General features: G+C 31.7%; 1 protein-coding gene and 1 long non-coding RNA gene across 4 annotated transcripts; both read right to left on the reverse strand.

Moving 5' to 3' along the window:
* Positions 1–6,731: 6,731 nt before the first annotated feature.
* LOC114190412 (protein ABSCISIC ACID-INSENSITIVE 5-like) lies at positions 6,732–10,636 on the reverse strand. 3 transcript variants are annotated; one of them, XR_003605802.1, is made up of 6 exons: positions 10,463–10,636; positions 7,947–9,165; positions 7,605–7,665; positions 7,191–7,262; positions 7,051–7,080; positions 6,884–6,927 (listed from the first exon to the last, which is right to left on the reverse strand). XR_003605802.1 is itself a non-coding variant. In XM_028079284.1 (5 exons), the coding sequence occupies exons 2-5, from the start codon at positions 9,075–9,077 to the stop codon at positions 6,835–6,837; spliced, it is 1,326 nt and encodes a 441-aa protein (XP_027935085.1). In that variant the 5' UTR covers positions 9,078–9,117; positions 10,463–10,630; the 3' UTR covers positions 6,732–6,834. The 3 variants fall into 3 exon arrangements, 2 of the variants coding, with proteins under 2 accessions (XP_027935085.1, XP_027935084.1); XM_028079284.1 differs by lacking the exon at positions 7,605–7,665 and having other exon boundaries at positions 6,732–6,927; positions 7,947–9,117; positions 10,463–10,630; XM_028079283.1 differs by lacking the exon at positions 7,605–7,665 and having other exon boundaries at positions 6,732–6,927; positions 10,463–10,630.
* Positions 10,637–21,393: 10,757 nt separating this feature from the next.
* On the reverse strand, positions 21,394–25,121 carry LOC114190402. Its single transcript, XR_003605797.1, has 4 exons — positions 24,771–25,121; positions 23,577–23,690; positions 22,247–22,314; positions 21,394–22,049 (listed from the first exon to the last, which is right to left on the reverse strand). It is a non-coding gene; the product is annotated as an uncharacterized LOC114190402 (long non-coding RNA).
* Positions 25,122–26,147: the final 1,026 nt, after the last annotated feature.

Here is a 26,147-nt window from a genome sequence, read left to right on the forward strand (position 1 = left end):
GGATCGGCCTGCAGGCCTGCCAAAAAAATGCGGGGCAGGCCAAGACAATGAACCAGCTAGCCCACATTAAAAAAAAAACTCGCACTTGTGTATATTAGTTACTTTCCTTCTGGATTTTTGCATGAACATTCCAAATTCTTGTATGACTGGAAAAGACAAGTATTATGTATTTTTGAATGTGATAAAATTTGAATAATAGATGGTGTATGTCAAAGTACGAATATGAATATGATGAAAATGTTGAATTATCAATTTATCATCTAACATCCCAAAGTCTTTGCTTAATTTTATGAACTTGTTAAAGTTTCCCAATTTGTTAAACATTAAAAGTTTTATCATCATAAGAATAAAAAGAAAGGCAAGTTGGGACGCGACCCCTTACTTATGCAGGACGGGCCAAACTATTTAGCCTGCGTTGAAAATGTAGGGCGGGTCAGTCCAGTCTGCATTTTGCAGGCCAAGTGCGGGCTGAGCCAAAACGGGCCAAATTGATCCGCATTGCCATCCCTAGTTAGTATATGACATATTTCATATGTAAGTATATCAGTTTTGATATACACTGATAACTTTGATGTAAGCCTAAAATAATGTATAGACCAAACAATGAAGGTTAATGCCTATGACATATAAACAACCTTCGATGTTGGCACAAAAACTACAAAATCACCATAACAAACCTTTACCATGATGACCTTAGCAAATGACAGATAAGACACACATTGGAATGCAAAACCAACAACAATAACAACGACAATGCACAAGTAGTCACAACAATGACTGAACTAGAGGAGGATGGGGCAATGTAAAGGAGGGAGGGAGGGGGATGGGCTAGGATGGCGACACGAAGAAGGACAACCTCAACCAATTGTGAGAACCCAAGTTTTGAAATGCAAAATGAGAGGTGAAACAAAATAGTAGCGACGACGATGATTTGTCACAGAGAGGCGAGTACCAACCTATCAAGTCAAGGATGGAGCACACACTAAGTGGAGTAAGGAGAAGACAAAATTGAATTCTAAAAAGAGCATGAAGAAAGAAGGTTTCACACTTTGGGGTACAAAAATAAGACTTTCCATGACGATTTTGTAGCATAATCATCGTCACTTCCTCATTTTTAATAACCTTTTTGTACATAACGACAGTAGGAGTGAAACATTTTTTAAAAGATTAACTTAATTACAAGTTTATCATCACACTTTCTTTGATGACAACGATGCCTAATTTGTTGTGTTTTTGGACCATGGAATTTGAATTTTGCACTAGTAGTGACATTTGGTTGAAATTTTATATTCTGAGGTTTGGGTTAGCTTCAACCAATAGAAAAACCCTTTTGAACATATTTCAACCTTTTCAAACAAACTTATATAGTTAATATTAAAATTAAGTTGTATACTAAACTAAATTTTGTGATTACTTATTGTGCAAGACTCGCAAACATATGTAATGAAAGATTTATCATATAATACATCTTTAGCATAATCTATTTTAAATATAATCATAAAAAAACTTTTCTAAGACTTAAATTTATTCTTCAAATCCAACCCCTTCTTTTATATATATATATATATATATATATATATATATATATATATATATATATATATTTTATGGCTAATTTAAAACTTATTGTTCGTTCACAGTAAAAAAAACAAAAAAACTAAACGATCTAATACTCATATAGTACCACCAAAATATATTTGGGTGAAAAGTTTTGATGTTAACAACTGCAAGCAAGTAATTGAATAAATTTTGTTTTGTCTACGAACCTTAAATTGTGTGTTCTACAAAGCAGAGTTCCAATTACATGCATAAGAACCTTCTAATGATTCATATATTGAACTAGAAGATATATCAATCTAGTAAAATTAATGGTAAAAAAAGCATGTCATCAGGATGTGACCAAAATTCATACCAATATATAAAGTCAAATATATTTTGGTAAGATTTAAGTTCTTCAAAATTAACTTAAAAATCCCAATCAATGTGAAACACATTAACTTTATAAATAAAGAAATATGATTCAAACAACACTTGCACACCTTTTCAAGGAAATGATATGGAAATAAATTACAAAAATAAGAAATAGAAAGCAATACATATAAGAATAAAAACAATAAAAGTATTTTGTCAAATCTTTTTGAGTGTTTATATATATATATATATATATATATATATATATATATATATATATATATATATATTTACAAATCAAAGACTGAATAAGGAAGTCTAACCTTCTATGCAAGGACATCTACAAAGAGATTTTCTTAAAAGTTTTTTTTTCAAACAACTTTATTGTAAAAGATAACTGAACGTAGTATTAATGGGAGGTTAATTATTATTACTCTTGTACCAGTTTTTAAACGTTTTACACCAAAACCTTTGTGAAAATCCTTCTAAATAATTTTCTAGCTATTAGACAACTCTAAACATCTCATCTTCTGTTTACAAAATATTTTAAAACATTTTAACAAACTTTATTAAGCTCCTTATAGAACTAAGATGCTATTTTAAATATTAAAGTAATAAAACTATAATTGTAATTGAACAAAATAATATGAAAAGAACTTGAAAATAGCACCTATAGTTTAGCACCTTTTTAAGTAAAAATAAAACGTGTGTGGTAGCACATCAATTTCATGTCTAACAACCGGTCATGTTTGGAATTCTTTGCATCACATACCCCATTATTTCACCAAATTTGATAATTGCTACGTTATCATGCCCAAATGTTATGATGTCATGCATGACATCTTTTATGGTAGTGTTTTCTCACGTTGCATTATATATATATATATATATATATATATATATATATATATATATATATATATATATATATATATATATGTATGTATGTATATGGTTGTCAAAATGGGTTGTAATCCGTGAGTTAACCTGACTCACCACGCGGTCGGATTGGATTTAAACTTTTTTACAAATTTCAATACGGGTTGATTTTTAACTTGGCCCACTCGGGTAAAACCCGTGCTGAGCCAGGTTGGCTCACCAACCCGTAAATAAAGGGTCACAAAAGTATTTTTTGTTAAGTTGAGCTTTATATTTAGGTCATGTTAGGTTGTTTTTTTTAGTCAATACATAGATAATTTGTATTTTTGTGATTTTGGTTTGTTTTTGGATTGTATTAAAGTTCATTTAGATTTTAATTAGAATTATAATCTAGTTTTGACTCAAAAATAAAAAATTATATTTTTTTAATTAAGTGAGTCTGTGAGCCAATCCGTTTAACCTATCAACCCGTAATGGGTCGGGTCGGGTTAAATTTTTTTATAAGTGAGTCAGGTTGGGTTGGTTCACTAAGTGATCAAATTCCAAGTCTTTCAAAGGGGTAAGAGTGTCATGGTCCTCCAATTTTTTTTTTATAATTTTTGAAATTTATACATTAAAAATTTTCAAATCTTTTTGAAAATTTTAAATTATATATAGTATATATTACCAATTAAAGAAAATTAAATTAAATATTTCTTTTATTTCTTTTATAAAGAATAACATTAGATGTTAATAAATAATAAAACATAAAATCAAATATAATTAAAAATAAAAATATTTATTAAAATATGTTTTTATTGTTTTTTAGCTTTTTACATGTTGTATATTCATCTCTTATTTTTTACCTTGTTTTCTTTTTGTTTCTGAATAAAAAAGGAATTTTACCTTGTTTTCTTTTTGTTTCTGAATAAAAAAGGAAGTTGGAAACAAATTTACTATTTTTGCTCTCATTTCTCAACTGTTTTCCTTCATTCCGAAAGAAGAAAAACAAAGTAATTCTCTTTTGTCTCACTTGTGAAATATTAATTTAATAGTTAGTCTTATTGTTTTTATATCATGAGCCTTTGTCTAATCGGTTTTTATAAATATAGAAGAAAAAAATAATGCATTATGTGTTTTTTGATAATCAATTTTTAATTATAGCTTAAGTATCATTGATTTTTCTTTTAGTAATTATGTCTCAAATTTTTTATTAAATTATGATAAATTATTTTTAATACTAAGTTTTTTATCTTAAGAAAAAGATATATTGATGAATAATAAAATAATAGATTCATTTTTAAAATAACAAGAGGGAAGCTTACTCGTGAAGATGAATTTCTTGATGACAATATGATGATTATTTACATTGAAAAAGAAAACTGAAAATTTTAGTTCTAATTCAATTATTGATAAAATATGAAGGAATGAATGACAATATTTTATATATGTATGATTTCTTTTGTTAGTACAATTATACTAAATTTTGTATTAATATTTATTGTATTAGTGACAATAATTAAATGTATAAATTTTGAGTATATTATTTTTACTCTTCCAAAATTATTGACCAAGACATGTCAATATATATATATATATATATATATATATATATATATATATATATATATATATTACTATTTTTTTTCTTCCACTCTAAATAATAGGACAAATAAGTTTTATTTTTATTAGAAATAATATATTTGCATTCATTTTACTTTTAGTCAAATAAGACTTTAATTTTATACAATAAGTTTAGTTTAAAATATATGATTTATTTTAATCGGTGTTTTAAGTGCAAATACAAGTTATGATTTATTTAGTAAAATCACTTTCCTTTTCTTAAATACATTATAGACAATATTTCTTTTTCATCAACCTGGTTTCTTCTTGAATTCCCATCGGTGGGTAAAAGATAAAATCCTCCTAGTATAATATTGTTTTTTTCTTTATTGTTGTGTTCGATGATTGATTGATCCGTGAACTTCTCATATTGTGGATTTCGTAAGTTATTATAGAGATCGTAATTTATAATATTTTGGAAAATGTAATCTATTTTATATTGTGCAATATGAAATATGTTTTTAGATGTAAAACTATATTCTAAATAGTATAATTTAAAATGTATGTTTGTACGAGTGTAATATACATTCCAATTATAAAACCATGATATATTTCTCAAACCAAAAAAAAAAAACAAAAAAAGTTATTAATTGCACAATCTCATTTACATTTATGAAAAATACAACATAGATTATGCCATTTATTATAAGTTTCCAAATCGATGTAGCGATGTATTTGAAATTGCACAATTCATATATATTTGTTATCAATATTTGTTATCAGAAGTATATTCTACTTTAAATGCATTTTAATTTTAAAAATATATTTTAGATTGTACAATTCATCTTATACTAATTTTGAAAATTAATTTAACATTTTCTTTTATTATTTTATCTTAGTAAATTCTACTTCAAAGACTTTAAAGTTTGGAATTGTTGGCTAACTACGTGATGATTTAAATAAATTTCGAAACTCCAGTATTTTGGTATGATTTAAGGCCTCAAAACATGCAGAATAAGTTCAATCATTTATAATTAATTCAATCTCTTACCCTTGTATGAATAAAAACAATTAAATAAACATTTATGGTGCGCATGGTATATGACTAGGAGAAGGTGTGGCCCTCCATATTCATCATTTTATCTCTTCCAAAGAAATGTTTTTAATTGAAAAGCAAAATATTGAAGGAAACACAATTCACGTGTTATTTGGGTTGGATGGACCCATATATAGATAAGTATATACATATGCACAAAATTCTCTAATGGTGACACAGAAGTGACGAGTGAGTACAACGTATAAGTTGATGTAAAAGGTACTGGCCCATGCAAAGTGTGCCAACCATTTCTATATTCATCATTTGGGTCCATATGTTTCATTGACCTTCTTTAATAGACTCGATATTTTTATATTCGAGATTAGAAAAATTAAGATTAAATATAGTTTAAATATTTATTTAACTTTTTAATCTTTAAAATATCTTTTAAGTATAAAACTGTGATAAAATTTTATACTCTAAAATAGATAATATTTCGAAAACACAATATCTCAAGAAAACAGTGATTGATCCTAACGATCTTACTAGACTTATGATTACATCCTAAGATCTTACCAGAATTACATCTGATAGTCTAACATTGCTTAAAAGTCAAAATCAAATATAATTTATCTACTTATTTCTTTTTCAGACATATTTTCTCCTTCAGACATATTTTACACTGACTTCAAAGATCCGATAAACTTATATAACTTCACATCTCAAAATAAACAATACCATCTCAAAATAAACAATACCTCAAAAACACGATCCTACAATAAAAAATACAAAAACACGATCCTACAATAAAAATACAATAACATAGTTGATCCCACTTGTAGTTAAAACAAAACTATTCACCGTTAGGAGTCTTAAATTTGAAAGGATAAGGTATTTGAGTAAGTCCTGAAGACCTTTCATATAATAGATTAGTATTTTCCATTGAAGATTATTTTGTTGGACTTATCCTAATCATTACGTTTTCCTTAATTTTGAACCACATAAAGTGCTACTTATAAGTTGGATTATAGTGCATATTGAATAATAGGTAAGGGGAGTTTTAAAAGAAAAGGTATTACCGAATTAACGTCAATAGAGTGAAAGTTTTGTGAATGTAGATTTAACGGATAAATATTATTAAAAGTTGTAGGTTAAATCAGATCCTATTTAGTTCAATATCTATTCTAAAAAGAATAACATATCTCTAACTCTAATAACAATAAAATCATTGATACAAAACACTTGTCAACTCATCTACTCCCGTTGACAAGTTGGTCCACCATATTTCAATTTTGTTTTTAAAAATTCTTAACGTTTTGGATTTTTTTTTGTTTGGGCCTATTTATTTGTAATGGGTCAGTGATGAAACGAAGAAAACTAGTGTACATGATGTTTTTTATTTGACATTGAAAATATCATTAAAACAACACAAGCAACTACATCCGTTTGTACATTAGATCATTTTCTCATAAAGGGCAACTCATGGTCCTTCTCAATGATCTCGATTTCTTTTTGGCCTTTTGAATGGTTTGAACTCTCAAATTCCCTTCCTCTGAAAGCTGCACAAAAGGAGACTACAGTTCACATTGTGTTGTTCTTATGCTTATGGAATTTGAAAGGAAAACCATTACCTAAATCTGAGAATAATTAAAGGTTTGTGATTGCATAAGAATATTAGTTACCTGTTTCTTTCTTCTCCTTTCAAGATCAGCCTATGCATAGATGCACGATCCATGTTAGATATGGAATCTAATTACTCACTACAATGTAGAGAAAAAGAAAGAACTTCAACATTGATCAAAGTACAAAATAGTTGGCATACCAGTGAGAGTTTAAGTTGGGCGTTCTCTTCTTTCAACTGGTTCAATTCTGCTTCTAATTCAACTGTGTATGCCTGCAAAAGCAAAAGAAAGCCTTTGGATCCGATGGTTAAAGATAAAAAAAGCAACCATTTTTGTATTTGAAAAGCTTAAAACTTTTTATCCCTCTACTGCAATTTTTCTAAGGCCAAAAACTCTCAAAAGTTATCCTACTTATCTAATCAGGTACCTTTTTCTCTACCTTTTGCTCCAAAGCAGGTAATCAGTTTATGATTTAACAAGAAAAAGCCTATTCTCACATCTTTTACGATACCCCTTTACATCACCCTTTTCTCACTTAAGGAAAAGAAAGCTTATCGATAAAGAAGAATCAAACAACGTTAAAAAAAGGTGCTGTTATAATTAATTTGCTTAACTGTTTTGCCTGCCTCAATTATCAGTGATGCGGGACCTCACCAACTGAAAATCACAACGCACCTAGGCATGTGGCACAGCCAACAAATTTTACTCACAATTTCACATTTTTGCATTCTAAATTAGAATGCTTTGGAAGATAACCAAGCATATCCCAGTGGCGAGTGCAAGGACGTAGAAGAATACAACTTCAAATGTAAACTATGGAAGCTGCAGTGCACATTTCACAGTGTAATTTCTAAGAACCAGACAAACAAAAAGCACATTTCTCAGGAACAATAATTAACAAGACAAAACATCTAGCTTCGTATCAATGCAGTTCAATCATGAAATGAAGAAAGTACCAGTTTTCTTGCTCTGGATCTGGCTGCTGATTCTCTGTTCTTGATCATCCTCCTCTGTCTTCTCTCCACCACCTTCTCCACAGGCCCATCAAACATCCTCTTTCTCCCTCTTGACACACCTCTGTCCATCCCAAACCGGCAACCGAAATTTTCACCAGTACTTATCCCCTCCGGCGAAACCGGGCTCACCGGCGCCACCACTCCCATGTTACTCACTGCCGCATAACCACCGCCTCCATTCACCACCCTCGGTCCAAAGCAAACCGCCGCCGGCACTGCCGCCGGATACCCAGAACACTGTCCAACTGCACCACCACCACCACCACCACTGTTACCCCCACCCTTAGTCACCATCTGATAAGGTGGTCTAACCACATTCCCACCAGCACTACTTCCGACACCGCCGCCGCCGCCAACCCCCATCACCTGCCTTCCGACAAAAGAAGGCTCCATTGTACGGTTGTTATTAGGAAAGAAGCCATACGGCTGCTGCAAATGCTGATTTTGACTTGTAGAAGCTGGAACTGGCATTGCAATGGGACACTGTTCCCTAACTACCCCAGCTTTTATCAAGAAGTCCTCCAATGTCATCTCTCCGAAGGTAGGTTGGCGGCGGGCAGATTCGGTATTTTGAGCATTGTTATCATCATTAACACTCCCACAGTTATTGTTGTCGTTGTTCTGTTGTTGTTGTTGCCGTTGCCGTTGTTGTTGTTTGTGTATCTCAGACCAAACCTCGTCCACTGTTTTCCTACACAGAGGTGCAGGAAGCGTTAGAGACCCTTGCCGAGGAAGGCTGGGTTGCTTCCTTATCAACCCTTTTTCTGCCGAAGCTTCATTCAGAGAGAAGCTGTTGTTATTAATGTTGTTGCTGTTGCTGTTGTTTAAAATCTGAGTTTCTTCTGCACACCATATGCTGCTGATAAACTCGTCCATGTTCATGGACCCAAAGTTCTTGCCACTCTCCCATAGCGTGTGTTGGAACTCGTCCAGGGTGAGGGAGTAGATGGAAGAAGCTTCTCTTCCCAGTGAAGAGAATGGGTGATTCTTGTTCACGTTATGCTGTTGCTCCAACTCTATCGGAGATTCGACGTCGTTTTGCGAGTTCATCTCAGACTCCGCCACCACCATGTTCTTCTTCTCACTCTCTGGTTTTTTTTTTCTCTCTTCGCTGCAAAGATGCCAAGTCAAACGCCAAGTGTTGGTTTTTATTCTTACACTTGCGTTGTGAAAAGTCAAAAGATGAATAGGAGGGAAACTCAAAGATGATATAACAACTTAATAAAAGAACAAAAAACTATCTTTTCAATTCTTATTTTTGGCATTGCGTTAGTAAATAGAAATCCAAACACATATCAAAATTAAAGGCAACAATGAATGTTTCAATTCATAGCTCTAGAACTAGACAGATCTTGACATGCAGTAAGATAAAAATCAAAAACAAATTTTTCTCTACAATCTCTCTGCAATGTGTAAGAGACTACAGTAGAGTTGCAAGAAAGAAACTGAAAAAGAAAAACCTTAGGTGTGTTATTTAATATTATCCGAAAGGGTATGGAGATACAAATGTTGATTTTGATTCTTGTTCCACTGAAGAGGAAATTGTTGGTCTCCACTGAATCCCACTTAGAAAGTGAAGAAAGAATATAATGAGTGTATGAAGTTGGCAAGGTATAGCAGCAAAAGTTGAAAGCTTTGTCTAGTGCCTTGCCTACAAATATCGAAGCAACTACCTGTTTTATTGGCACACAGCACAGAAGTGCAGTAGGTATGGATGGGCCTCAGTAACCATTAATATCGTACCAGATCGAGAGGTAAAAATGTAGAACCTTGTTCTTAGGGGGATTTAACTCTTTATGTGCCTAAACAAAATTATGAGTATAATGATAGTAATAATGTAATGGATATTTAAGAGATCTGATACATACCTTAATATAAAGTTCAAGTTTTTCTTTAAAGTGAGTTAAGTTTTCGCTAAAGAAAAATATCAAATGATACCCACAACTCTTCTCTCAAATGTAATTTTTCAAGTTGTTATTTTAAAAAATAAAAATAAATAGTGTAATATATTTTCAGAGACATCAAAATAGCCAGATTTCAAAAAATAAAAAACAGTATAGCTTTTTAAACAATTATAATTAATTGAAAATATAGAAAACTTATATATAAACTCTGAATACATATATATCATTTGAAAAGTGAGTTAGTTAACACAAAAAATAGCAGTTAGACATAATGTGGGCTATTCTTAACGAAAAACTATGTTATATCAATTCTTTGTGTAAAAATCTGTGAAATTAGTCTCTTGTTCAAATATAGATTACAAGACAAAAAAAAAAATTATAAAACCCAGAAAGTCAAGTAAAAGGATCAAGCATGCACTCTCTGGTCTGTAACATCTATATATCTCATTCAAACCAAAAGACAGAATGAATAGTGCAATGAAAACACAGCAAGATCCACAATTACATTGCATAATGTATACAAAATAAGTAAAAGAAAAAAAGAAAAGATACCTGAAAAATATACGTTCAACTGAAATACCAGTTCTTTGTGTGTGGCTTACAACATTTGGGTAATTGGGAAGAAGAGTTTGTGGGAGTGGCAACACTTGCACAGTGTGTGTTGAAACTCAGAGAGACGCCACACAAAGCACAGTTACTAAATTAAAGAATAAAAAGCTGTTAAATGCAGAAACATATTATATATAAGAATTGAGGAACTTAGGTTGTCCCACGTAGATAACAAAATATCAGAGACCAATTTCCTAAGCCTGATCGAACCTTTTGCCACGTTAAGGACAGGTGTCGCTTCTTCAACCTCCTTCTGTGCACTCACTCCTTTCAGTTCAACACGTGTACCCTTCAATTTCTTTGCCACCTACTACTTAATTTCTTCTAAAAAAAATAAAATTCACTGAAAATGTGCTAGTGTCTACTCTCTTGACTGTGAGGTACAAACCAAGAAAAGGATATCTCTATTTCTGGTGAAACATGCCTTGGTAATGGTGATTCACATGCATCTTTTTTCAATTACTTTTCTGTCTTTTCAAGTTGAAAAAAAAACATATATATATATATATAATATAACAATATTCACGTATAATTCGTTCATAGCTTAACAAAATTGGAAAAATGGCTACTTGCAAAGTTCACAACTACGGTGAAAAGAAATAAACTTTACTGAAATACTCTACAGACAGTCACATATATGCCTAAACATATAAAATATTACTCATAAAAATTGTGTAAATTAATGACTGAAGAGGTAGTATGATATAATATGAAGAGTTGATAGCATCTACTCTTGCAGGTTGGTTGTGTCCTAATGCTGCAAGGACATTCATTGCTGCTTGGATTGTTTTGTGGATCTCTGAATAAACCTATGTCACTACGAAGTATGGCTGATATTTACTGATACTTGCACACTTGCACCTTCTTATTAGTAATTAAGATAGAAATTTTATATTAGTTTGACCTTAAATGGATGTAGAGTATTTTTTTGAAATATATAATATTCTTAAAATTTCCATGGCAAATCACACAAGGAAATTTTAATATTCAAATGTGTAAGATAACATTAATTAAACTGGACTTTGGACTTCGATGTATATGGAAAATATATATATATATATATATATATATATATATAAAATTTATTTTTATTTTTAATTGTTATAATATTATTATATTTTTAGATATTTTAGATTTTATTTAATAATATTAGAAAAAAATTTGAATATTAAAGACTATTTTTTAAATTATTATTTAAGTTAAAGATTATCGACAATTATCATTAAATTAGTTACTCTAATTACTAGTAAGAATATTTAAAAAATATATCAAAGATAATGAATTTCTGATTATATATATATATATATATATATATATATATATATATATATATATATATATATATATATATATATATCCAATAAATCAAAAAGTTTGGAAGAGGCAAAGAAGAACATCCTTTTGGGAACCTCTCATTTGGGGTTGAGAGGGAAAAATAAACACTTTTTGAGAGAAAAACACTTTATATAAAAAAATTTGACGACACATTCAGAAGGCTGAAGATATTCAATGTCATCATTATTCTAGCATTTAGAATTTTTAGGAGTAACTAACTCCATCATTTCACGAGCTTCTAGATATGGTGCATATGTGACAGTACCCGTTGATCCATTGATCCAAAAGATAGTTTGAAAAACTTGATTAGGATAGAACAACTAATGAATTTCACATGTTAGACATAAATGTGGATATTATAACATCAGAATATTGCTCATTATTGCAAACTTAATAACAAAAATTGCTAAATATAGAGTTTTATCAATCAAGTTTAGGCTTGTCTACAACAAAAATCAAGACTTGTTACAAAATGGTATGAATGTGAGAGAAGGAAGTAGAAATATATTGTTTGGTATTTTTTGTTTTGAATGGAACCATATCCCAATCGGTGAAGCCTTTACCATATAAATTTTTATAAAAAATTAATTGTTTCCATTGTGTGAATTTTGTTTATCTTGAATTTATTTTTATATATCAAAATATTTTGTTACTTTTATCTTTATTAGTAAACAAACAATTATCTTAAATTACATTAGTATTTGTGGAAAATAATATCTAGACTTGAAATATATATATATATATATATATATATATATATATATATATATAATATTAAATGTCTTAAAATCTTACATAGTTGAATGTTTTAATAATTATTTTATAACAATTTTTATTGGACATCTCATATCGTCTAGAGATAAGGCAAGTTTACAATTTGTAACTGAGTGCAAAACTTATCTTATAAGTTAATTGAGGTTGAATTGGGCTTGAAATTTGTTAAAAATGTGATTCAAACAATTCATGGGTTATATGTAGTTATTGTAGTAAGTTTTTTACACTTATTTAAGTAACTACTATTTTATTTAAAATATTGTAATTTTTGTGATGTGTGTATCAGTGTGCATCAGTGTAAACAATTTTTTTTGCATTCCACTTTTTTCTTTTGTTCTCATTTTTAGTTATAACAAATTGGTATAAGAGTCAGGTTCTATGAGGCCAACTAGAGCACATTTTTTCATCGGTAATCTTCCCGTCCTTAATGAAAAGAACTGGGATCAGTAGTATGTATAGATTTTAAGGATAGATGGTGGAGGTAATAGTTTACTTTTAGTGAATTTGAAAATTTCTGCAAGGAACATGGAATAATACATGTGATAACAACACCTTACACTCCTGAACGTAATAGAATAGCGAAATGGAAAACTTGATAAAGACGTCTTCATTACACAATCCCTTGGTTTCTTACGTAAAGGGAATGAATAAAATGTTTGAACATGGATTGTATTTTTAGGCTGCAAATGTTATTGAATTTACTGTTATTTGTTTATATCTAGATGATTTACTTATTATTGGTAGCAATCCAATCATCATTGAATCACTCAAAAAAAGTTTAAAAAAGGAATTTGAAATGACATATTTGAAAATCCTATCACATTTTTAGGATTGGAGTTTGCCTATACAGAAAAGGGAATTGTTATTCGCTAGAAGTACATTTCATAAGTACTAAAGAAATTTATACGTTGGAGTGTAATCCTGCAAAAACTCCAACTAAGGTAAATGTGAAGCTTGGCAAGAGTGAGCATGAGGGTTCAATTTATTGAACCTTATTCAGAAAAATTGTTAGGAGTTTGAGATTTATTTGTCACAACAAATCAAAAATTGCTTTCAATGTCAGACTTGTGAGTAGATTCATGAATCATCCAAGATAATCACATCTTAGAGTTGCCAAGAGAATCATGATATATCTAAAAGGGACATTGCCATATGGAATTAGTTTTTCTCATTAGGCCAAAGAAGATAAGCTTGTACATCGTTCAACCTATTCTGGTTCCAATTAGTATGGTGACTTGATTGATAGGAAAAAAGACTATAGGACAAGTTTTTCTCCTGTCTGGGTCCTGTATCTTGGAGCTCAAAAAATCAAACAATGGTAACATTATCAATATGTGAAACAATATATATTGCAGCTTGTTCAACAATTTGTCAAGCACTATGGTTGTCCTCACTACTTCATGAACTAAAATATATGTTGATAATATTGTAGAATTATTGGTGGATAGTAAATCAACCATAGATTTTGCCAAGAATCCGGTATCTCATGGTAGAAGTAAACATATAGATACCAAATTTCATTTTCTAAGGGATCAAGTAAGCAAGGGCAGGGTCAAACTAAAACACTACAAGACAAGTGTAACTAGCTGATAATATGACTAAGGCCTTGAAGATTGAAAGATTTAAGGAGTTAAGAAAGTCATTAAATGGGGGTGTTAAACGAGTTGATTCTTGTTTGTAAACTTTTGAATCAAAGAAGGTGTCAAAAATGTGATTCAACAGTTTGTGGGTATGTGTAGTTATTCTAGTTAGTTTTACAGTTTTATAAATAACTACTGTTTTATTTAAAATATTGCAAGAGTTGTGATGTGTGCATCAATGCGCATCAATGTGAACAAGTTTTTTTACCTACATTCCACTCTTTTCTTGCTTTCTCATTTTTAGTTCTAACAAAATGAACTTCTTAACATGTATCAGAGTCATGGATTAGAGTCTATCCTAGTGAAAGTTGTGATTTGTTATGTTTGTCATGTCACCATTATTGGATTACCCATTAATATTTATTCTCACGCTTGATGTACTGAAAATCTCATGTCAACTAGAGATAAGAAAATTTTACAATATATAAGTAGATGCAAACCTCACCTTATAAACAATTTTATGACATTGAGTTAAGTTTAAGATCCACTTTTTTATAACATATAATCTAACTCTTTAATTACCTTTTTTTTCCTATATAAGAAGAATCATATATTATTTTTTTACATTTACTTAATCGAGTGCTTAAATAGCAATGTAGATAATGTCCATTTATTCCCAAATTTATCAAAACGTATTTTACAATTAATTTTATAAAAGCTGTAAAACATATATAAAAACAAGTATATTAATTGCAAATCCGTATTTGGACTTGCACATAAGAAAATAACGGGCCTTCAAGTCCATTATTGCCCTAGAAAATGTTGGTCCAATTAGTACCATATAATTTTTTCACAAGAATCGCTCTTCTGCTCAGGTTTCCTTAAAATGATAATAATTTATTGGCTTTTCTAACAGCCTTTTTTTTTTTTGTTGTGAACGAATTTTACTATTAATTTTATTTTTATCAACCTTTACTTTATTGATTTCACTATTTATTAAACAAAAATTGTTTGTGATAAATAATAATTATTTTCAAGTGTTTTGCTTATATAACATTATAAAAATATTTATTTCTATAATTAAATTTAATACAATTTAATAATAAAAAATAAATAAATGATATAATAAATTAAAGAAAAGTTCTTTTTTGGGGTATATCTATAAGTCTATTCGTACTCAAATAAATTAGTATGAAGGTGTGAATATGACACATGTAGTCAAGCAGTGTTTTCTTTCTCAAATTTTTTTATGATATATCAAGATATTAAGGGTGCATTAAGACGATTATACACACTATCTAAATATTATTGATCAATAATATTTTTTAACTATAATATTAATAATATACGTTAATTGTTTTTTTATTAAATAACAACTAAATTTAGATATCAATTGTCATTATATTGACTAAGATACTATTTTATAAATTAAAAATTAATATTTAAAATAGTCTATATTATTAATAAAAATTTAAAATTAATTTGAAAATGTGATACTTGTAACATCTCAATTTCAGCAGCTTAAAACTAATAAAAACATGGAATTTCATCATAGTTCCAAAACAAATAATTCAATATACATAATATATTAATACAGTCTTACAAAAGATATGACTATAAAAATATATCACTTATACACTTAAACTAAACTAATAAACTCTATACTTAAATTGACCACTGCTAAAGCTCCCACTGGAAACCTCCTCCTCAACACTAAAACGATGACTCTTCATCCTCCAGAAATGCCTTTGACACTGCTCCCACCTCTGCTCCCACCATTTAGGTGATCATCGCAAAAGAAAAACATACAACACGAAACAGACACACAGAAAGCAAGGGTAAGCTAATCTGATAAGAAAAATCATGCAATTCAATTATAAACAAACCATGCAGTCTTTCTCATTTTTACCAGAATCACATAGGCCACCGCAAACATAGTACAAATATATTACTCTAGACTCAATATCCGGATTATGTAAGCGACATCGGATCTCTTGGTGGCGTGCACCTATGACGGTTCCCAAACTCTGCAGAGTTTGGACACAAGGGGTTATCACCCAACCACTCCCAAGGTAAGTCTCCTTCGCGTCTGTGACTGAATCGGGTCCACAGACTAGGACCTCCTGCTACTCCTCCCGACATAATCCATTATGCTCTACATGAGCCTTAATGGTTATTGGAGTGTCAGGATACCAACCAAAACTGAGTCCTTATGTCCTTACATACACTAAAACATTCCTCTTAGAATTTCCCTTGAAATCCTAATTCAACCACATCTTCTCATATTCCAACTTCATGCAATTTCACCACACATATTACCAGTCATAACAATTCATGCATATCATAACTAAGTTCACATTTTAACATTTAAACATAGCTTCATCCATTAGAAACAAGGGAATAACACTCAACTGCAGGGGTTCTCGCCCAAGCTGGAAGGTCTCGCCCAGGCATAAGGGCTCTCTCGCTTAGGCGAGTCATTCTTACTTGAGTGAGGCTCGAAACAGAGAACAACCCAAACTTTGGGCGAATTCTCGCTCAGGCTAAGTTGTCTCGCTTAGACGAGAGTGACTCTCGCTTAAGCGAGACTAGCTCACCTAGGCGAGATCTCGCGCAGAGACATGGGATGAGTTTCTGGTATTTTCGCTCAAGCGAGAGCTACTCGCTTAGGCGAAAATACCAGATTCCCAATCTGTTCTCACATGCAACAGTCCATAAATCTAGCACAATCCAATCATACACTCAATTACACAGTTCAAGCACTCATACAACACTCAATCATGCAATTCAAAGTCATCATAATGATTTCTATACGAAATTCAAGCAAAACAGTTAGCTTCCCTTACATGTTATCTTGTTTAGACAGCTTTATAAACGTCAACGTCTTTAACTCCACAGGATGCTCTATCTACACATAGAAACATCACAAGAACGATCAGGACATACCGTTATGATCACTGATCAGTTGAGACTCATACTGATTATTAAAACGTCGCACGCAAGAGGAAGAGGGCTTGCATGCAACAGAAAACAAAAAAGACTAAAAAAGAGAGCGAAAACTCAACTTACGCGAATGGAGAAACTGATCGGTCCAATTTGAAGAGCTCGCCGAGGGGATCAATCCTACGGTCTCGGTTCTTCAATCAGACAACTAGAGAGACATAATCTCTAGAGAGAAGTCAGAGAACTCTAAAAAAATGGTTTCTAGAGAGATTGTGTGTTTTAAAATAATGAAACTCGTTTATAGCAATTCTATTTATACTAAAACCTTTTTATATTAAAATAATCGAGTCTCACTATTTTTAAATCACTATCACTTTTAAAATGTCATTTACTAGGGTCTTACAATACTATTGTGATATTATAGATCAATTTAACTCTATTTTACGAATCAATATAATATTTTATTAATAATAAATATTATTTTAGATATAATAACATTTAGTTTATAAAATAGTTTAATTTAATTAATATAACGATTAATTATTTGTTTTCTGTAAATTTGGTATGATAGTGGTAGGATATATATCAGCACAGATGATAATAAAAAGTGCAATAAAGTGATTTTAATTTCTTGAAGTAAATAAAGTTGGAAATGCAATATTTTACTCACTTAGATTAAAATTCGGAAACGGTAATTTGTTTTAATCGGAAAAAAGCGGTAACTTAAGTGATAATGTTAACATAGTCAGAAATATTAAATTTAGAATATTTCTCATGATTTTAGTCTACATTTGAAGATTTTGATGGTTGAAAAAATTTGAGTTTTTCGGAAATTAAGATTGGAAATCTACATCCCGTGTTTGATTCACGTTATATATATATATATATATATATATATATATATATATATATATATATATATATATATATATATATATATATGAATAAAATAAAATAAAATAATAAGTTTTTTTTATAACATATCTTTTATATCTATCATATGTCTTATATCTCTCATGTAACAAATTTTTTTATAGCATATCTTTTATATCTATCATATGTCTTATATCTTTCATATTTTTACAATCCCTACCCACTTTTAACATTCGTAATATTCCATATTGTAATTAAATGACATCTAATATTCTATATTGTAATATGACTCTTAAAATATTATAAATCTACATCTCAATTAAGTCTTCATTAAACTCTCAAGATCAAAATGCGGATGTAAGCGAATGTTTACTATTATTTAATACTAATTGACTCTTTTATTTATACATTTGAATAAATAAATGGAATCTTAATTTAGTATAACAATTAAATTTAAAGAAAAACTATATTTTAGTCTATTTAAATAAATGTTATATGTGAAATTGGTTGTCACATCTTATTTTTATTTATAAGAAGATTTAATTATTCAGATGATATCCACTTTTGTTCGAATGTGTCAGTTTGGTACCCAATTTTTAAAAGGTGTCAATTGAGTCTCAATTTTTGAAAAGATGTCTCAATTAGGTCCTTTCCAAACAAAAATTATTAACGATGTTAACGGTATTAATATTTAAAATAACTTACAAAATTAAGTATTGATATTTATACAAAAATTTAGTGGTAAAAGTCGTGAATAAAGTTAACGACATGAATTGAGACACTTCTTTAAAAGTTAGGATTTGATTGACACCTTTTTAAAATCAGATACTAAATTAACACATCTGAATAAAATTAGATATCATCCGACTAATTAAACCTTATAAAAATTATGATATATGTCATTTTTGTTTTGTTCATTTTAAATAGGTAAATTTTCGATAGAGTCTTATTTTCTTAAAGGCTTAGGGTTGTGTAGTGAAATGTGCGATCATAACTTATTCGATATAGTTTTGTTTTCTTAAAAGTTGATTAGATATTGTAAGGCCCTATTGTTTCTACCCTTTTATTTTAAGGGCTGCCCCAAACATGTGGGCCTAGGGGTTGGCCCAATACGAATTCAGACCTAATGTGCCCTAACCCTACCCGTTATGCTCACTTTCATAAAAACAGAACCCTCACACTCTTGAGTTGTTGCCGTCATCCTCTGTTAGGGTTTGGAATCACCATAACCAAGCAAGCCCAATCTCGTTCTTCCACTCCGCGTAAGTCTCTCCCAACTCAAGTTCTTGGTCCATTTCGTTCTTACTTGTGTTCCCAGCTAGAGCTATTTCTAGTGAACTCGTTTTGAACCTATCCCACTGCGTTTCAGCTCTCGAAGCTGCTCTTTGAGCTACTGTTCTTTGCAGTTGATTGTCGGAGCCTTAGCTAACACTCAAGGTAAGGGAAGCTAGCGTTTTCTGTTCTTTTAGTACTTTGTTGCTTGTTTTACTTCTTTTTCATGAGTTGTATGCTTGTATACTGTTTGGGTTTGCATGGAAATGGATTGAATAATGTATTGGTTGGGTGTGCTACCATGTATGCGTGAACATGGGGCAAGAGCTAATATTTTCGCCCAAGCGAGCTTGTCTCGCCTAGGCGAGAATAGCAAAAGCTCGCCTAGACTTTTATGCTCGAACCCTCGCCCAGGCAAGGGGCTGCATTTTGAGCGACGGACTGTCTCGCTCTAGCGAGACAACCTCGCCTAAGTGAGAATCCGCAAAATTTTCCAGAGTCACTGTCGCAGTCTCGCCTAAGCGAGAGTTTGCAACTTAAGCGAGAGTACTTCTCTTGCCTGAGCGAGGACTCCTAGCTTGAGCGAGACCTAGCTTGGGCTTTTGCTATGCTTCGTTTCATGAATGTTGTTGGTTGTTTGATTGGTTGGCTCATTGATTTACTATATAAAGGGGGTGGATATGCATGTACTATGTATGCTATGGGTTGGAACTAATGAATTGGTGATGAGCTTGGCATGATATATGATTGATGGTTGGTCATGTATACTAAATGACATGTTAATGGTATGCATAGGAAATTCATGATTGGTTGATAATGTATAAGTAAGGTTTGTGTAGGACGTAATCCCATGACCCTTGTAGCGAGGCTCGTGGTGGTGCCTCATCATATGGACATAATTTCGTGGGCCCTTCTAGGGGGAGTTCACGGTGGTGCCTTAGTTGTTGGACCTAATTCCATGAACCTCGTGGTGAGAATTCACAGTGGTGCCTCAAGATCAGGACGTAATTCCACTAGGGTAACGTGGTGGTGCCTCAAGGCCAGGACGTAATTCCACGAAGGCCTCGTGGTGGTGCCTCTTGTAAGGGTGTAATTTTGCGAAGGCCTCGTGGTGACGCCTCACCGCTAGGACATAATTCCATTGTCTCGTGATGGTGCCTCATTAAGCGTATCCGGATAGTCTAGTATTGGGGTTTTAAATGGTTTGGTATATCATGTGTAGCTTCCTAGTATTTATGCTTGAATATGTAATTGTATGTTGAGTGCATGATATGAAGACTTTTTCACTAGCTTACCCTTTGCTTGTTTGTATGATTGTGTGTGGTTTCCTCCTTTGCGATGATCATCAACATTATTGATGTGAGCATATGTGAGAACTTCTGGTAGTGGTAATAATAATAGAGATGCTGCAATTTGATGAATCTTGGACGACTCTCAGGCTCACTTTGGGGGCCACAACTTTTGGAGTTTAGTAGTAGTAATTTTCCTCGCTCTTGGCGAGATTCTGTACTTCGTTTAGGCCATGTGGGGCCTCTTCCTTTTGTTATGGATATGTTGGGGTACTGTGTACGTCATATTCCAAATTTCCGTACTCTCTGGATATTTTTATATATGTGGCATTTTATTTAAATTGATTTTATTTATTTAATTGGGACGTTCACTACAAAAATAATTATTTTTAGCGAGGGTTATTTTTGGCGTTTCTGGGGGTTTTAACCCCCACTAATGGTTTTACCAGGGGTTTTCTTTTCCCCTGGAAGAGCCAGCGTAGCTAAGAGATTAGCGGAGGTTTTTAGCAACCCATGGTATTAGCACAACTTACCAGAGGTTTACAAAACCCCTGGTAATGGCGGGAGTTTGTAAAACCCCTAGTAATGGTGGGGGTTTGTAAAACCCCTGGTAATGGCAGGGGTTTCTAAAACCCCTGGTAATGACGGGGTTTGTAAAACTCCTGATAATGGTTGGGGTTTACAAAACCCCCGGTAATGACTTTACAAAATGCTTGGTAATTTCATCAATTTTGTTTTTTATTACACGTACATTGATTTTTTTATAAAGCACATAAATACATGAGATAATGAAAAAGGCAAAGACAAATATTCTAAAATTCTAAAATGATGGTATTATCCTCAATATAGCATTCATTAAAGGATAAAAGTACATTGTTTACAACTTAAGGTAAAATAATGTAAAACAACACACTTTCAAATACTAATTTGTAGCATAATCAGTTTCTTCTTAGTTATTTCACTGGTCCTTCTTGGTATACACCACCAAAGGGCTAATACCAGCAACAAAAGTTACACCAAGGGACTATAGCAAAATTGATTTAGATTTTCCACTTTTCTTTTGGTTTGACACTTCTTCTGTTGCCCTGAATTTGTTAGGGAATAGTAATATGGTTTATAGTTTCCATTCTCAATTATCTCACTCGATTGAGGTCGGGAAGGTGATCTAGATTTGGTGCTTGTGCCAACTTGTGCTGAACTTGCAAAGTTATAACAAGTAACCAATTCATTTTGATTTAGCAATTCCACTGGATTAGGTGTAAACCTCCATGACATAAAAAGACTAGATGCTACTGGAGACACATATTGGACGTTTCTTCTAGCACCAGTTCTGATAAAAGTGGCTTTCAATTGCCTATTCTCTGCATTGTCCTTAGAATGAACTAGGATGTCAAATGTTGTGATCCCTCCAAAGTTCTGAGCATTAATATCCATATTTGTCTCGTTGATCAAGAAAACTGTCGTCTATAATAATCATAAAAGAAACCATGAGCACAACTACTGACACATGAAAGCTAGATTGGCTAGGATTTACCATAATTGTTAGAACTCATTTCTTTATATTTGATTAAAGCTCATTTTTCTGGAGTAAGTCCAAGCAATTTTTCATCACAAAATCAATAATTAAATGATATTGCAAAAGAGAGAGAAGTAGAGAATACCTTGAAGGATAGAAACTTTCTCGTTCATCACTGGTGCAAAAATTTAATACTCTAAGATTCACAAAACTCTGCAAAAAAAAAAAAAGGAAAGAAGAGGAAGAAGGAAATCAATAGTCATAAAGTGAATGTATTAAAGTAGATGACAAGGAAAAGATACTATATAAACTTGCATATGAAAAGTTTTTTGGGATGAAAATCAGATGGTAAACATTGTGAAAATATTTTGGTCAACCTGTCAAATGATGTCCCATAGGTCATTTTTGTCTAAAAAATACTAACAGTGAATGATGTTGTGTAACTCTAGTTTAATATATAAAGCAAAACAATCTCACTTTCTAAAATCAAACCAAGTGATTTGTTGACCCTATTCTCTAGTATCCACTGAAATCTTCCACAAAGATTTATAAAATAAGTAACCTTTCTCTTCTAGCATGCACCATAAAATTATATATCTAATTTTTTTCTCTAAAGTAGAACTTTCAACCTAAATAACACTCTTCACTCTCTGAAATAGACATTCTCTGTAACACCCCCGGATCCTCTTGGGCTTACCAGGCATCCCACCTGCCACCCTCAAACCGGTTGTGTTAGGTCTGCAGCCCAATACACCCCAACCCATCACCCTTCTCCGTCCATTCATACTGGGTGGGTTGTTGTCAGTGGGAATCGAACCCCCAATCTGACCTTTAACACCTCTGGCTCACCAGCAGATGCTACCAGTTGTGCTGCAGCGCAACTGGTAGCATCTGCTGGTGAGCCAGAGGTGTTAAAGGTCAGGTTGGGGGTTCGATTCCCACTGACAACAACCCACCCAGTATGAATGGACGGAGAAGGGTGATGGGTTGGGGTGTATTGGGCTGTAGACCTAACACAATCGGTTTGAGGGTGGCAGGTGGGATGCCTGGTAAGCCTAAGAGGATCCGGGGGTGTTACATTCTCAACACTAAAAAATATCTCTCCATATCATCTTAAATTACTCTCTTTTAAACCAATTATATTACATTTTAAATTGTTTCATTTTACATTAAAATATATTTCATATATTTAAAAACATTTTACAATATTAATGATATAAAAACAAACGTTTATTATGTGTTATGCAAGACTTTCAAACAACGTCACATTCTTTATCATATATAAATTTTTATGGTTGAGTGAAGAAAAAAAGTAGCATAGCATATGATTAGCATGATCAATATTGGTAATATAAGATTTAACTCTTATCAATGTTCAATGATAACTATGCAAAGAAGTTTCTACATTTTATGGGGTACTGATTTCTGCAATAACTTTCACTATTTTAGAAAAAAAAAAAAACTAAAGGTATTACGTTGGCATGTGGATAACACAATGCAGACACTTTCCTTCCTTCATGAGATTGAAAGCTTTATTAATGTCATCAAATGGCAAGTTGTGTGTTATGTAGTCATCAATTTGGATTTTCCTGCACATTAATCATAATATTAGTAGTTTAGTATATATACTTTTTGCTTAAAAAATATTGTTTTTAAGCATGCATCTCCAGTATCAAACTAAAAAACAACAAAATAATCCAAACTTTTGACAGACCTTAAAATAAAAAGTTGGATTAGGGTGCAAATACCAAATATATATCACATCCCATGCTAAACATTGTAAACTAAGACTTCTTTTTTATAACAGTGATAACAAGAAATTGTCCTCAACTTTATCGTGAATAAACAATACCAGTGAATCAAATCGAAGTAAGAAAGTTCCGCACAAAAGCTAGATTAACACTTTTAAAATAATAAAATAAGAAAGAACGATGAAATTAGCTTATGCAGATAACTTTCTTCATAAAAGTTTTCTCACATTAGCTTTGCAAAGAGCTTATTTTAACTGGTAGGCAAGCTCATTATAACTTATATAGAAAAGTTTATTTCATTTTACTTCCTAAATATTTCTCCTATGAGTTCTTATATAAGATTTTATGACTCTTCAATCATTTATAGACAAAAACATGTACAAGCAGAGCAAGAGTTAGAGAGAGAACTTCTTGAAAACATCATTCACTTTAGACCAATCATATTGGTGTAACACCCTAACCTCAACAATTGTTGAATTAATAGAGTTGATGGCAAACCAGGTGTGCATCAGAGTATAAGTTTTCTTATTAGTGACAACATGGAAGACTAGGTTGGCTGAGTTTTGCAAATCCTAGAAATCTAAAAATTAAACTCAATTTATATCAAATAATAACAAATGAAACCATGAAACCATAAGAAAAACTCTGCAAACTGAAAATTATGTTATATGGCATAGACACATGTTGGCATGGCAAGGGAGTCACGTTTTCAAACTCTCCATCACTCACACAACCAAATCATCACATTCACATTCATTCACCATTATCCTCGTGTCACAAGCATCGACACACAAACCAGGGGAAAGGATTCATCACTCTCGTTCAACATAAGCACCATTCATCACTCACATCTTGATTTACATTCACATTTTCACAAAAAAACCATCACTCAAGCCGAGACAAGCGTTAATTGTTTACCTCTTTCACCATCGCTGTCGGAGCTATGGCAGCCTCCGTCGAGCTCCAACGTGTGTTGCGCCACCACCTTTGCGTGACCGACACTGTCACTGGAATCTGCTCTGTGTCTCCTATGTATCTCTCTTCGTCTTTGTGCTCACCTTCTTCGTCTGACTCGAACTACATGTTCTCCGTCGACTCATCGTTGCAGTGAACCCTAGCGCTAAGCCATTTCGACAATTAGTTGCTTGCGATGTCGAATTAGCAAACCCTTGCCATGGAATATCGTGGATGGGGGGATTGGAAAGGTTTATTACATAGTGGAAGAAGGGTTGTCTTAGAGGCTATGTGAGGTAGATGAAGGTTTAGAGTGGAGGTCTTCAATTAAAAGAAAAGAAAATGACATTTACTCTACAATATTAAAAAATCACAAAATTTACGGAGTTTCACATAAATCCCTTGTATTTACCAGAGGTTTAAAAAAACCTCCATTACTTTATTCGTTAGTAGATGTTACTATAACCTCTGGTACTAAACCTCTGGTAAAATTAATATTTTTTGTAGTGGTTACATATATCATACAAATATTAATAAAGAAATTGAAATGTATCTTACCTATATAAATATGAAAATATTTTATCAAAATTATACTGGAATAAATACATAATACATAATATGAACAAATTAAACTAAAATAAATATGTACATATTTTTTAAATAATATAGAAAATTTTATTTATTTATCTTATATGTATAGCCGTTTTCCCGAGTTGTGTGAGTACGAAGTGAATCACATCTTAATTATTTTAACTAATCATGTGATTTAATTGAGAGTTACAGTTATATTTTCAAAGTTTTTGTATATTTTGAATATAAATAATTATTTTTAAAATAACAGTATCGTCGTATATCTATCGTATCCTATACAGTGCATCATAAGTGATAATATATTGCTGACAAATAATGACGTCAGCAATGCGTGGATTAAAGTTCATCATTCTTCTTTGCCAACTTTCTTCAAACACAAGCAAAGCAATGAGAACAACACTACACAATCGATGGATACATGGCACGAGCACATGAATTCAATGTTTTATTAATGCAGCAACACCTTAGTCCCCTGGTGCTGCACGCAGGGTAACCCCTTTAAACAAAACACACATTCCTAATTAATCATTCTAATCATGCTTATTGTCAGCGCCGCTTTATGCAACGCGTGGAATCGCATATCATTTAACCACTTTTCATTAAATTAAATTTTGAAGGACTCTATACTATGGTACAACAAATAATGTTTTTGTGTTAACATTTTAAATGAATATTATTTGTAGGGTCAAAGTAAAGTCAATGTGATGAGTTGAGTTAAAATAAATATTTTTATTTTATTTTATTTTTTTG

The sequence above is a fragment of the Vigna unguiculata genome, chromosome 7 (assembly GCF_004118075.2).
Source record: "Vigna unguiculata cultivar IT97K-499-35 chromosome 7, ASM411807v1, whole genome shotgun sequence".
In the NCBI taxonomy this organism is placed as follows: domain Eukaryota; kingdom Viridiplantae; phylum Streptophyta; class Magnoliopsida; order Fabales; family Fabaceae; genus Vigna; species Vigna unguiculata.

Bases quoted from the DNA above. Each gene is read 5' to 3' on its own strand.
- LOC114190412 (XM_028079284.1), bottom strand. From the start codon at position 9,077: ATGGTGGTGGCGGAGTCTGAGATGAACTCGCAAAACGACGTCGAATCT. The intron at 7,263-7,946 runs GTACTTTCTTCA...TTGCTTTTGCAG, and splicing joins GATCCAGAGCAAGAAAACTG to GCATACACAGTTGAATTAGA. The intron at 6,928-7,050 runs GTAACTAATATT...CCTTTTGTGCAG, and splicing joins AAAGGAGAAGAAAGAAACAG to CTTTCAGAGGAAGGGAATTT.